General features: G+C 45.1%; 1 protein-coding gene across 2 annotated transcripts in view; it reads left to right on the top strand.

Moving 5' to 3' along the window:
- The window catches only part of tbc1d22b (TBC1 domain family, member 22B), a 47543-nt gene extending 34916 nt beyond the window's left edge, over window positions 1-12627 (top strand). For both annotated transcript variants that reach the window (XM_046871322.1, XM_046871323.1), the window contains 5 exons: window positions 948-1054; window positions 5833-5908; window positions 7887-8014; window positions 11165-11260; window positions 11698-12627. In XM_046871322.1, coding sequence (XP_046727278.1) covers window positions 948-1054; window positions 5833-5908; window positions 7887-8014; window positions 11165-11260; window positions 11698-11826 — 536 coding nt within the window. In that variant the 3' untranslated portion in view covers window positions 11827-12627. The remainder of the gene's footprint in view (window positions 1-947; window positions 1055-5832; window positions 5909-7886; window positions 8015-11164; window positions 11261-11697) is intronic.
- Window positions 12628-13649: the final 1022 nt, after the last annotated feature.

Consider the following 13649-nt stretch of genomic DNA (forward strand, 5'->3'; position numbering starts at 1 on the left):
GGTAAAAGATTAGATAAATGAGTGAGACATTGGGTGGATTAGTGGATGAGTGAATGATTGGATAAATTAATGATTGAATGAGTGACCGATTGAATGATTGGGTGATTGGATGAGTGGATGATTGAATGAGTAAACGATTGGATGAATGAATGATTGGATGAGTAAATAATTGGATGAGTGGATAAATTGATGATTGGATGATAGGGTGATTGGATGATTGGATGAGTAAATGATTGGATAAGTGAATGATTGTATGAGTGGATGATTGAATGATTGGGTAATTGGATGAACGAATGAGTGGATGATTGGATGAGTGGATAAATTAATGATTGGATGATTGGATGAATGGATAAGTGGATGATTGGATGAGTAAATGATTGGATATGTGGATGATTAGAGGAGTGGATGATTGGATGAATGGATGATTAGAGGAGTGGATGATTGGAGGAATGGATGATTGGATAAGTAAATGATTGGATGAGTGAATGATTGGATGAGTAAATGATTTGACTTTTTTGTTTAATAATATTTATATTGTAGGAAACATTGAATAAATGGTTGTGAATCTTTACTTGGACAGGAAAGAGAGAGAGAGAGAGAGAGAGAGAGTGTGTGTGTGTGTGTGTGTGTGTGTGTCCTGGGGCCATGGGGACTCTCAGGAGACATAATGTGTGTAACAGGTCCATTTAGCACTTACTGTTTAAAGAGCGAGGAACGATAAATGCTGTTAGAGAGAGAGAGAGAGAGAGAGAGAGGAACGAAGGAGAAACAGGGAGACCCCAGAAGTGTTTGTGAGCATCCTGACAGCTCCATATCACCTGAGAGTGAAAGCTGAGGAAACGCTGACTAGCTGAATACACAAGGTAGGAGTTCACCTGTTATCTGTTCACTGACTGTGTGTGTGTGTGTGTGTGTGTGTGTGTGTGTGTGTGTGTGTGTGTTTACAGAGGAGGACGTGGAGAACTTTGAGATGGCTGCTCTGCCTTTGGAAACACAACGCAACATTGAAGCGGACAGCTTCTGGTGTATGAGTAAACTGCTGGATGGAATTCAGGTGTGTTCTCTGTCCTGTTCTGTCTCTATTTCATTACCTTTTGCTTTAGCAAGTGAATAAAGAGAGGAAACGGTCAAAAGTTTGTGGACACCTGACTATATGATTGCTATGGGCTTCTGTTTAAACATCCCATTGCACATTGAGTCTCCATTTACTCTTATATTTACCCCCACTCTTCTGAGAAGAGGTTCTTCTAGAGTTTGTGGAGATTAATTCAGTCTGAAGGGGGTGTTAGTAAAGTCAGGTAGTGATGTAGGTGTGAAGGTGAGGAAAATGTCATGCTCCTGCATCCAAAGACGTCCTGCACAATTTGTGATAAATCTTCGGAGAAAAAAACACATTTGTTTGGCAGTCAGGTGTCCCATACTTTTGTCCATGTAGTGTATATGGCTGCATTTTCATGATATTTGACTCCTTTATTACAGTGAATATGAATAAAGTTCACCCACACAAAAGATTATTGGCTTTTAGACTTCAATTAAACTTTACTTACCTGCACCAATCAAAACAGTTCTGTCGACTGTTGCTCAGAAGTTCAACTGGACTTTTGTCCCACAGTATTATCAGTTCTCGTCTGGAACCTTTGCACAGAAATTACTGAGAAATCTGATATTCTAGTGCACAGTGGTTCATTTAGCTGTTGATAAAAATATTACATTTTTACTATTCTCTTTTCTACAATGAAAATCTAACACTAATATAATACTCCTTACTCAAACTAACATTAACTAGTCCTCAGTGAGTGATTGGGTGAGTGAGTGGGTGGGTGGGTGAGTGAGTGAGTGATAGGGTGAGTGAGTAAGTGGTTGAGTGAGTGAGTGGGTGGGTGGGTGAATGAGTGGGTGGTTGGTTGGTTTGGGTGAGTGAGTGGGTGAGGCGTGAGTGGGTGAGTGAGTGAGTGAGGCGTGAGTGGGTGAGTGATAGGGTGAGTAAGTGAGTGAGTTGTTGAGTGAGTGAGTGGGTCAGTGGGTGGGTGGGTGAATGAGTGGGTGGTTGGTTGGTTTGGGTGAGTGAGTGGGTGAGGCGTGAGTGGGTGAGTGAGTGAGTGAGGCGTGAGTGGGTGAGTGATAGGGTGAGTGGTTGAGTGAGTGGGTGAGTGAGTGTGAGTGACTGGGTGAATAAGCGAATGGTGATTGAGTCTGTGATTGGGTAAATGAGTGGGTGGGTGAGTGAGTGAGTGATTGGGTGAGTGAGCGGGTGGGTAGGTGGGTGGGTGTGTGTTTGAGTGCGTGAGTGATTGGGTGAGATAGTGAGTGAGTGACTGGGTAAGTGAGTGAGTGACTGGGTAAGTAAGTGTCTGGGTGAGTGGGTGAGTGATTGGGTGGGTGAGTAAGTGAGTGGGTGGGTGGGTGAGTAATTGGGTGAGTGGGTGAGTAATTGGGTGAGTGGGTGGGTGGGTGTTTGAGTGAGTGAGTGATTGGGTGAGATAGTGAGTGATTGGGTGAGAGGGTGAGTGGGTGGGTGAGTGGGTGAGTGATTGGGTGGGTGAGTGATTGGGTGAGAGGTGAGTGAGTAAGTGGGTGGGTGAGTGATTGGGTGGGTGAGTGAGTGAGTAAGTGGGTGGGTGAGTGAGTGGGTGAGTGAGTGAGTGATTGGGTGAGAGAGTGAGTGGGTGGGTGGGTGGTTGAGTGAGTGGGTGAGTGAGTGAGTGATAGTGTGAGTGATTGGGTGAGAGACTGAGTGGGTGGGTGAGTGGGTTGGTGGGTGGGTGGTGGGTGGGTGAGTGAGTGGTGAGTGAGTGATTGGGTGAGAAAGTTAGTGAGTGATTGGGTGAGTGAGTGGTGGGTGGGTGAGAGTGAGTGGTGATTGGGTGAGAGTGAGTGAGTGATTGGGTGAGAGAGAGTGGGTGGGTGGGTGAGAGAGTGAGTGGGTGGGTGGGTGAGAGAGTGAGTGGTGAGTGGGTGAGTGAGTGGGTGAGAGTGGGTGGGTGGGTGGTTGAGTGAGTGGGTGAGTGATTGGGTGAGAGAGTGAGTGGGTGGGTGGTTGAGTGAGTGGGTGAGTAAGTGAGTGATTGGGTGAGTGATTGGGTGAGAGACTGAGTGGGTGGGTGAGTTGAGTGAGTGGGTGAGTGATTGGGTGAGAGAGAGTGAGTGAGTGATTGGGTGAGAGTGGGTGGTGGGTGAGTGGGTGGGTGGGTGGTTGAGTGAGTGGGTGAGAGAGTGAGTGAGTGATTGGGTGAGAGAGTGAGGGTGGGTGGGTGAGAGAGTGAGTGGGTGGGTGGGTGAGAGTGAGTGGGTGGGTGGGTGAGAGAGTGAATGGGTGGGTGGGTGAGAGAGTGGTGAGTGAGTGAGTGGGTGAGGAGTGAGTGGGTGAGTGAGTGAGTGGGTGAGTGAGTGAGTGAGTGAGTGAGTGGGTGAGTGAGTGGTGGGTGAGTGAGTGGGTGAGAGAGTGGGTGGGTGGGTGGTTGAGTGAGTGGGTGAGTGATTGGGTGAGTGAGTGGGTGGGTGAGTGAGTGGGTGGTTGAGTGAGTGAGTGGGTGAGTGGGTTGGTGGGTGGGTGGGTGTTTGAGTGAGTGAGTGATTGGGTGAGATAGTGAGTGAGTGACTGGGTGAGTGAGTGAGTGACTGGGTAAGTAAGTGTCTGGGTGAGTGGGTGAGTGATTGGGTGGGTGAGTAAGTGAGTGGGTGGGTGGGTGAGTAATTGGGTGAGTGGGTGAGTAATTGGGTGAGTGGGTGGGTGGGTGTTTGAGTGAGTGAGTGATTGGGTGAGATAGTGAGTGATTGGGTGAGAGGTGAGTGGGTGGGTGAGTGATTGGGTGAGAGAGTGAGTGAGTAAGTGGGTGGGTGAGTGATTGGGTGGGTGAGTGAGTGAGTAAGTGGGTGGGTGAGTGAGTGGGTGAGTGAGTGAGTGATTGGGTGAGAGAGTGAGTGGGTGGGTGGGTGGTTGAGTGAGTGGGTGAGTGAGTGAGTGATAGTGTGAGTGATTGGGTGAGAGACTGAGTGGGTGGGTGAGTGGGTTGGTGGGTGGGTGAGTAAGTGGGTGAGTGATTGGGTGAGAAAGTTAGTGAGTGATTGGGTGAGAGAGTGGGTGGTTAAGTGAGTGTGTGAGTGATTGGGTGAGAGAGTGAGTGAGTGATTGGGTGAGAGTGAGTGGGTGGGTGATTGGGTGAGAGAGTGAGTGGGTGGGTGGGTGAGATAGTGAGTAAGTGATTGGGTGAGAGAGTGAATGGGTGGGTGGGTGGTGGTGAGTGAGTGAGTGGGTGAGAGAGTGGGTGAGTGAGAGTGGGTGGGTGGGTGGTTGAGTGAGTGGGTGAGTGATTGGGTGAGAGTGAGTGAGTGGTGGGTGAGAGAGTGAGTGGGTGGGTGAGTGAGTGAGTGAGTGATAGTGTGAGTGATTGGGTGAGAGACTGAGTGGGTGGGTGAGTTGAGTGAGTGGGTGAGTGATTGGGTGAGAGAGTGAGTGGTGATTGGGTGAGAGAGAGTGGGTGGTTGGGTGAGTGGGTGGGTGGGTGGTTGAGTGAGTGGGTGAGTGAGTGAGTGAGTGAGTGAGTGAGTGAGTGGGTGAGTGAGTGAGTGGGTGGGTGGGTGAGTGAGTGGGTGGGTGAGAGAGTGAGTGGGTGGGTGGGTGAGAGAGTGAGTGATTGGGTGGGTGAGTGGTGAGTGGGTGGTGGGTGGGTGAGAGTGAGTGGGTGGGTGGGTGAGTGGTGAGTGAGTGGGTGAGGAGTGGGTGGGTGGGTGGGTGAGTGGGTGAGAGTGGGTGAGAGAGTGAGTGAGTGAGTGATTGGGTGAGAGAGAGTGGGTGGGTGGTTGAGTGAGTGGGTGAGTAAGTGAGTGATTGGGTGAGTGATTGGGTGAGAGTGAGTGGGTGGGTGAGTTGAGTGAGTGAGTGATTGGGTGAGAGAGTGAGTGGTGATTGGGTGAGAGAGTGGGTGGTTGGGTGAGTGGGTGGGTGGGTGGTTGAGTGAGTGGGTGAGAGAGTGAGTGAGTGATTGGGTGAGAGAGTGAGTGGGTGGGTGGGTGAGAGAGTGAGTGGGTGGGTGGGTGAGAGAGAGTGAGTGGGTGGGTGGGTGAGTGGTGGGTGAGTGAATGAGTGGATGAGTGAGTGAGTGAGTGGGTGAGTGAGTGAGTGGGTGAGTGAGTGGGTGAGTGAGTGGGTGAGAGAGTGGGTGGTTTGGTGAGTGGGTGGGTGGGTGGTTGAGTGAGTGAGTGATTGGGTGAGAGAGTGAGTGAGTGATTGGGTGAGTGATTGGGTGAGTGATTGGGTGAGAGAGTGAATGGGTGACTGGGTGAGTGAGTGGGTGAGTGAGTGGGTGAGTGAGTGGGTGAGTAAATGGGTGAGAGAGTGGGTGAGTAAATGGGTGAGAGAGTGGGTGAGAGAGTGGGTGAGAGAGTGGGTGAGTGATTGGGTGAGTGGTTGGGTGAGTGGGTGGATGGGTGGTTGAGTCAGTGAGTGATTGGGTGAGAGGTGAGTGAGTGATTGAGTGAGTGGGTGAGTGATTGGGTGAGAGAGTGAGTGGGTGAGTGGGTGAGTGAGTGGGTGGGTGAGTGGGTGGGTGAGTGAGTGGGTGATTATGTGAGTGACTACAGAGTATTGTTTGAAACCAAATATAAGGATAAAACACGTCTATAAACTGCCATAAGCCTGTAAGAATCTTCTCTGGATGGCTGAGGAATAATAAATGGTGTAAATAAGAAATAAATCTGCAGTGAATATTTCCAGTGAATTAAGAGAAGAGTCGGATGCAGCAGGGAGCCAGTGGAGGCAGCATCCTGAGCAGAACTGTGTGTGGAGATGCTGAGAGTCGGACTATTGTTCATGTATGTGTTTTGATCTTACAGGATAATTACACTTTTGCTCAGCCTGGTATTCAGAAAAAAGTGAAGGCTCTGGAGGAGCTCATCAGCCGGATCGACGGTGAGACCGCCATCTTTCTCACTCCTTTAGAGGTGTTTCAACTAAATGATAAAGTGGTGATACTCCTGCATCAGAAATTAGCCTGAGATGTAAAAACATCCTGTAACGCAGTCATGAAGCGAAATTATGATTAGAATAAGACCAGCAGGGGGAGGAGCCATGAGACCAGGATAAAATGCAAGTAGCAAAAGTTAAGCGTTTTGAGACTAATGAATAATAAAATTAGCATAAAAGTGAGATAAGTAAAGAGAGATGACGCTAGCATAATCTGAGACTAGAGGAGAAAGTGTTCCGAGATTAGCATTGCAGAAAGTCATAGAACTAGCATCACTGTGACACTGGCAAAGGAAGAAGTGAAGATTGAAGCGTTTAAAGATTAGCAAAAGAAGATAGCATAAAAACACACACACACACACACTATGTTTTAGAAAGAGAAAGGCCATTAAACTAGCTGAGATTAACATGCTAGCAATCCCAACTAGCACAAAAACTAAAAGTAACATGGGGTAAAAGGTCAGTTAGTACGGGCAAAGGCAAAACTATTAAATGATTTAGCTTAGCATGGGAAGTGTCATAACTAGCATAAGATTGAGATTAGCATGGGGGATGACATGACTAGCATAAGACTAAGATTAGCATGGAAATGTAATGACTAGATTAAGATTGCGATTAGCACGGGAAATTTCATAGCTAGCATTAGTTTGAGATTAGCATGAAAAATATTATGACTAGCATACGATTGCATTTAGCATCGAAAATGTCATGACTAGCAAAAAAAAAAAAAAACTAAGATCAGATTTGTAGCTTGGACGCTAGAATCCGACCTCGGAACCTCGTGACCTCAGACAGGTATCACGTGCAAAATAAAAACTACAACCCAGCTACACAATATGTCCAAAAGTATTAGGACACCTGAGCACAAATCTTACAAAACCTCCAAACCACAAACCAATCGTAGGCTCAGGTGTCCACAAACTTTTGATCGCACAGTGTATTCGGCTTTAATTTATATATTTATTTCCTGATCACTTCCACACGTTCTTCATTAAAACCAGCGGCTGTGGCGTGTGGAATCAGACGTGACTGTGGAAGGAAGTGCAGTGACATTTAAAAAAGCTTTTTACTTCAGAATCACGTTAATGTGGTTTTAAAAAAGACGCTAACATGCTATTACTGTATTTTTTTCCCCACCAGTGGAAATAAAAGTGAACAGAATGAATCTTTCCGTAGAAAAATAAAAGACTGTTCAGATCAGTTCAGAACATCGGATCTGCAGCAGTAAACCGATCCTGCAGAACAATTACGCACCTTTATCTTCTCCTTCACTCCATATTTGTGTGGCAAATGAGGTCACTTCCTGTCTTTCATATCTGCAGGAATAAAAAATATAAAGGGCTCATTATCAAGTCTGAAACTTTGACAAAAGAGAAATGAAAGTTAACAGACCAGGACCAAAATCATTATCACCGCCGTGTGTTCAGGGCTTTTTTTTTTTTTTTTTTGCTTCAGTCAGCACTTTTGTCTTTTGTTTTTTTTTCTCCTGTTCTCCTTCTCACACAAGTTCTTCTGCTAGACACACAAATCTCATGTTTGGACTCCACAGATCTCTCTCTCTCTCTCTCTCTGTGTCTCTCTCCCCGTGTCTCTCTTTCTTTCTCTTTCTCTCTGTCTTTTTTTCCTCTATCTCTCTCTCTGTGTGTGTGTCTCTCTCCCCCTCTCTCTCTCTCCCCGTGATTCTCTTTCTTTCTCTTTCTCTCTCTCTCTCTCTCTCTCTCTCTCTCTCTCTGTGTCTCTGTCTTTCTCTTCCACACTCCTGCTTAGTTTTTTTGCTGTACGAGTCTAAGCATTGAGCCACGAGACGAAACCAGATCAGAGGAAGAGTGTGTGTGTGTGTGTGTGTGTGTGTGTGTTTGTGTGTGTGTGTTTGTGTTTGTAAATGTGATCTGTTTAACGTCCATTTGTTTTGTCTCGAACCCAGAGGATGTGCATCTGCACTTCCAGAAGTTTGAGGTGGAGTACCTGCAGTTCGCCTTCCGCTGGATGAACAACCTTTTGATGAGGGAGCTGCCGCTGCGCTGCACAATCCGTGTGTGGGACACGTACCAGGTACACACACACACACACACACACACACACACACACACACACACTCTCTCTCTCTGGGAAAGGTCAGGGCTGCAACAATCTCAAAGCAGCCACATAAATCTTCATATAACCACTTACAGTCGCTGCATAATTATTCAGGGCATTTTTTTCCCCTTCATTTTATAAAGTGCCAAAAACTTCCGCTGTTTAAACACACTCAATGAAAATCTGAATTACTGCACCCTCTAAGAGTCTTTCTTGTCTCACACACACACACACACACACACACACACACACACACACACACACACACACACACACACATCGATGTTCTCAGCCACCATTGGTCAGACGGCCTGAACCTTCTGCTTGCTTTGTCCTGCAACTTAACCTAAACCTATTTTGAGGAAACATTTTTATTTTAATTTTTGTGATTTACCAGTTGTTTATTTAACTGATTAATTTGATTTTATTATTATTTTCTTTTAATTTTATTTTCATTCAAATCTTTTATTTATTTTATTTATTTATTTTTCTTTTATGCTTGGAAAGTGCTTTGAGATGTAACTTTTAAAGGTGCTGTATAAAACAAAGATGATGATAATTATAATTATATTATTAACATATTTGTTCAGTATAAAATGTTAATACTTTTATTTTACACTCATTTTTTGTATCAGAAAATGACAGCCTTTTGGCAAAAATATCCGTGTTTGCGCACACACACACACACACGCACACACACGCACACACACACGCACACGCACACACTCACAATGTGGCAGAACCTCATTAATGGCACCGCCGCTTCAGCGTACGATTTACAATCGTGTTGTAATCAAACGAGACTGAAATCAAACTATTTGACCAGAAACTGTGACCAAAAAAACACTTAAAACATGATTATATTAAAAAAAAACAAAAAAAAAACGATTGAGGTCTATCAAAAAAATACAATTTGTTATGTAAACATGTGCCACAAATATTTCCATCCTTTTAGATCTTCACCTGTAATGCCTGATGAGATGAGATTGGAGAATACATAGCAAGGAATCTGAAATTATTCCTCTACAAAGAATCTTTACAGGTTCTTCAGACAGGGGACCGGAGTTTTCATGGCAGGAGCTTGACTTTGTGCTCAGTAAACCATTTTGTGTTGGTTTTGGATGATTGTTCTTGTGGAAGATCATTATGCTGTATTGAACAGTTTCAGGCAGTCAGATGTAGGCGGTCTATGATGCCTTGAATCCTAGCAAAAGGTCGTGGTCCTCTTCAGTTCCTGACAATATTCATTCCTGAGCAGCAAAGAAGCAGAAGATTGTAGATTATACGCACAAGTCTTAAAACAGCTCTGATGATGGAGGCTGAGGAACTCAGCAGGATTCCATGATTGATATTAATAAGCATTTGCTTTGATGTTGCAGAAATCCACAACACTGCAGTGAAGGTCGTTGTCTGGATCAAGCGAACAGATTGGTAGCAGGTTGTTATGCCGGTTTTCTCCGCCTCCAGTCTTTCAAGTGCTCGGAGCAAGAAAGACTCCGACATATAAACGTGTGTAGGCTGAACCTCGGCTGTCTTCTGGTTCTGATCTCGGCGCTCCGATTTGGAATTGTGCCTCGCCAAATATTTTGGTTCCCACGTGAACTGCTGCGGGTTTCTGGGGATCAACTGGACACCAAAGCAAACTCCAAACACCATGAAGAACAAAATACTAACAATAGACTGTGAAGTTTTCATCAATAAAGAAAGAAAGAAAAATGAGTCAGATTAGTGTGTGCTTTTAGATTAGTCTCCACTCCATTCACTCCAAAATCTAGTGGAACATCTCGTTAAACACATATATATGTATATACACAGGGTGGTGCAGATTTTGGAACATGGGGAACTTCCATGAGGAGAAAACATTTACAGAAGGAGTCTCCAGTGTCAGTAGACTGAGATAAAGCTTTCAGAGCACAAAGAACATTACAGAGATTTATTAGATAGATAGAACTTTGTAGCGATTGTCCAGGCAGAGGAACCGAGCTGTGAAGGATGTGCTGCAAGTTAGAACAATAAAGGATGGAGATGGAAATGTGTTGACTAGTGAGGAGAGTGTGTTGAGAAGATGGAGGGAGTATTTTGAGCAGCTGATGAACGAGGAAAACGAGAGAGAGAGAGAAGGTTGGATGGTGTGGAGATGTGATGCAGGAAGTGGATAGGATTAGTAAAGAGGAAGTGAGAGCAGCGATTAAGAGGATGAAGAGTGGAAAGTCGGTTGGACCAGATGACATACCAGTAGAAGCATGGAGATGTTTAGGAGAGATGCAGTGGAGTTTTTAACCAGATTGTTTAACAGGATTCTGGAAGGTGAGAAGATGCCTGAGGAATGGAGAAGGAGTGTGCTGGTACTGATCTTTAAGAATAAGGGAGATGTGCAGACCTGCAGTAACTACAGGGGTATTAAGTTAATCAGTCACACCATGAAGTTATGGGAAACAGTAGTGGAAGCCAGGCTGAGAGAAGAGGTGACCATCTGTGAGCAACAGTATGGTTTCATGCCGAGGAAGAGCACCACAGATGCCTTATTTGCTTTGAGAATGTTGATGGAGAAGTATAGAGAAGGTCAGAAGGAGCTGTATTGTGTGTTTGTGGATTTAGAGAAAGCGTACGACAGGGTGGAGAGAGGAGTTGTGGTATTGTATGAGAAAGTCTGATTTGTCAGAGAAGTATGTGAGGGTGGTGCAGGACATGTATGAGGACAGTGTGACAGCAGTGAAGTGTGCAGTAGGAACGACAGACTGGTTCAAGGTGGAGGTTGGACTGCATCAAGGATCGGCTCTGAGCCCTTTCCTGTTTGCAGTGGTGATGGACAGACGATGAATGAGGTTAGATCAGAGGTCAGGTCTCTAACACTCTGTCTCTCTCTTTCTCAAACTGTCTCTCGTGCACGAGGTGTGGAGACATGCGCAAGGCGAGAGAGACGTGTGAGAGACATGTGTGAGGTGTGAGAAATGTATGTGGTGTGGAGGTCTACTCACTACTGCAATACTGTCTTACTGTAATAAACTCTCTAATGAGCTGCAGATCCAACTGTAGTAATGTAACCGTGTGTGTGTGTGTGTGTGTGTGTGTGTGTGTGTGTGTGTGTGTGTGTGTGTGTGTGTGTGTGTCTGTGTGTGTCTGCAGGCCGAGTCAGAGGGCTTCTCACACTTCCATCTGTACGTCTGTGCAGCTTTTCTCATCAAGTGGAGGAAGGAGATCCTCTCAATGATGGACTTCCAGGTAATAATCTAGATGGATGGATGGATGGATGAGTGTAAGGATGAATGAGTGAGTATATGGATGGATGGATGTATGGATGAATGAGTGAGTGAGTACATGGATGAATGGATGAGTGTAAGGGTGAATGAGTGAGTGAGTGGATGGATGGATGGATGGATGAATGGATGGATGAATGAGCTGATAAATAGAAGAATAGATCAGTCAGTGGATTTATGGATGGATGGGTGGATGGATGGATGGATGAGTGTGTGTGTGGATGGGTGTGCAGGTGTATATGATGGATTTAGTATGCACGTCTACACATACACACACACACACACACACACACACACACACACACACACATTCCGGTTGTCACACCGTGTAAATGCAGTAACTTGGATTATTGAGAATCATAAACTCACCTGAACACCATCGCTTTCTTCTGCTTCACTCAGGGGCTCCTGATGCTTCTACAGAACTTACCCACAATACACTGGGGCAACGAGGAGGTGGGGTTACTCCTGGCCGAAGCCTACAGACTTAAATACATGTTCGCCGACGCTCCTCGCCACTACAAGAGATGAGGATCTTCTCATCAGCCCCCCGGAGCCACTGACTCAATCAGGAGCACACCTTCATTCCTTCCTTCCTTCCTGCCTCGTTCCTTTCATCTTCTTTTAGTCTGGATGAGTTGGAATCCAGAAACCCAGGCTGGAAAAAAAAAGATCAAAAGTTCTCGCAACTGATCTCAAAAACTTCATCTCATCCTCAGGTTTTTTTTTTTAATTAACCAGAGACAGAGGAGGGACATGGTGTGTGTGTGTGTGTGTGTGTGTGTGTGTGTGTGTGTGTGTGTGTTTTATTCTCTTTTAATGTCTGCTGTATTTATGAAACTAATCACTGGACTGAAACAATCTCATGAAAGACACATCACCTAACTACACTGAGTGGCCAAAAGTATTGGGACACCTGACTTTTCCACCCATATGTGCTTCTTCACCAAACTGTTACTACAGTCGGAGGAACACGATTGTGTCGGACGTCTTTGCATGCAGGAGCATGAAATTTGTCCTTCACTTGATGTAGGAAACCCAAAACCTGTTCCAGCATGACGATTCCCTCTGTGTACACTGCCAGCTCCATGAAGATCTACATGGGTTGGAAGATGTAAAAGATCTGCTATTGAGCTCCAGTCCACCCCAGATGTCCTCAGCTTACCTACATCAGTACCTGACTTTACTAACACTGAATGAATCTTCACAAATTCTCCACAAAATCTAGTAGAACAGAAAAAGTAAAATGTTCAAAAGAGAGTGCTCAGGTGTCCACAAACTTTTGGCCATGGAGTGTATCTATTGAGCTTTGAATAAAGGAGTGGAACAGGACACTCTCTACGCTCTACAGGTTGATGTGATTCCACCTGCTATGAGTTAACGTTACAGAGTCGTTAACACTGGAGACTCCTTCCATGAGCACTAAAACTTCTTCTCACAGGAACCTGAAACAAACCCACTTTAAAAGTGCGTTCGTGTTCGCGTGATCTAGAAAACCGATTCGCCGATTTTCGACCAATCGGTGTGAAGGACGCGCGGACGTGATGTTAATCATTAGCTACCTGTGGAACACGTTATGGCTTCTTTATGGCTTAATTCTTTTAAAAAAACAAGATCACAGATCACATCAATAATCCTGCGAAACCGGTTGAGATCCAGCTGCCGGAACGTTGCCATTCCCAATCCGTAAAACTAGATAACTTACACCTCATTTCCCACATCACGTCTTGTTGCTATAGCGACTGATTCGAAGGCGTAAGCATGTCTGGTTAAAAACACAGACGCTCGGTTTTAAAAGGGACGTAAGGAAATAGATGAGTTTTGAAGCGTCTGGATGTCCCACAAGAAAATCGAATGAAATTTTAATATTAATATCTGTATTGTAAAAGAGCCACACACCCCATTCATTTAGTAATGCAAGCTGCAGTGTGTGTGTGTGTGTGTGTGTGTGTGTGTGTGTGTGTGTGTGTGTGTGTGTGTGTGTGTGTGTGGGGACCGAGGAATTATTAACGCAGCATGAACACACTCCTGAAAACAAACTGACATGGAACTTTATTTTTTAACACAGATGTGAGATCAGTTTCTTTAATCCAGAGCTTTATTTAGATGATCATTTGAGGACTGATCCAGGGGTCAGCAGGTTCTTCAGCCTTCTGCTTTTTTCTTTCTAATTGTTTTATAATTGGGTGAACGCAATCCGAAACCCATTCACGAGTCTGATTATTAGATATTTTAAGGTGACACGAGTGTAAAACTAATATTTTGCTGTACAGATTCGACTCGAGCAATCGGTTTTCTAATCCGAATCCGATCAGATGCTTTTGCTCGTGGAGAGACGCCTCTCCTCCAGCATA

This window comes from Silurus meridionalis, chromosome 17, assembly GCF_014805685.1.
Source record: "Silurus meridionalis isolate SWU-2019-XX chromosome 17, ASM1480568v1, whole genome shotgun sequence".
Classification (NCBI taxonomy): Eukaryota; Metazoa; Chordata; class Actinopteri; order Siluriformes; family Siluridae; genus Silurus; species Silurus meridionalis.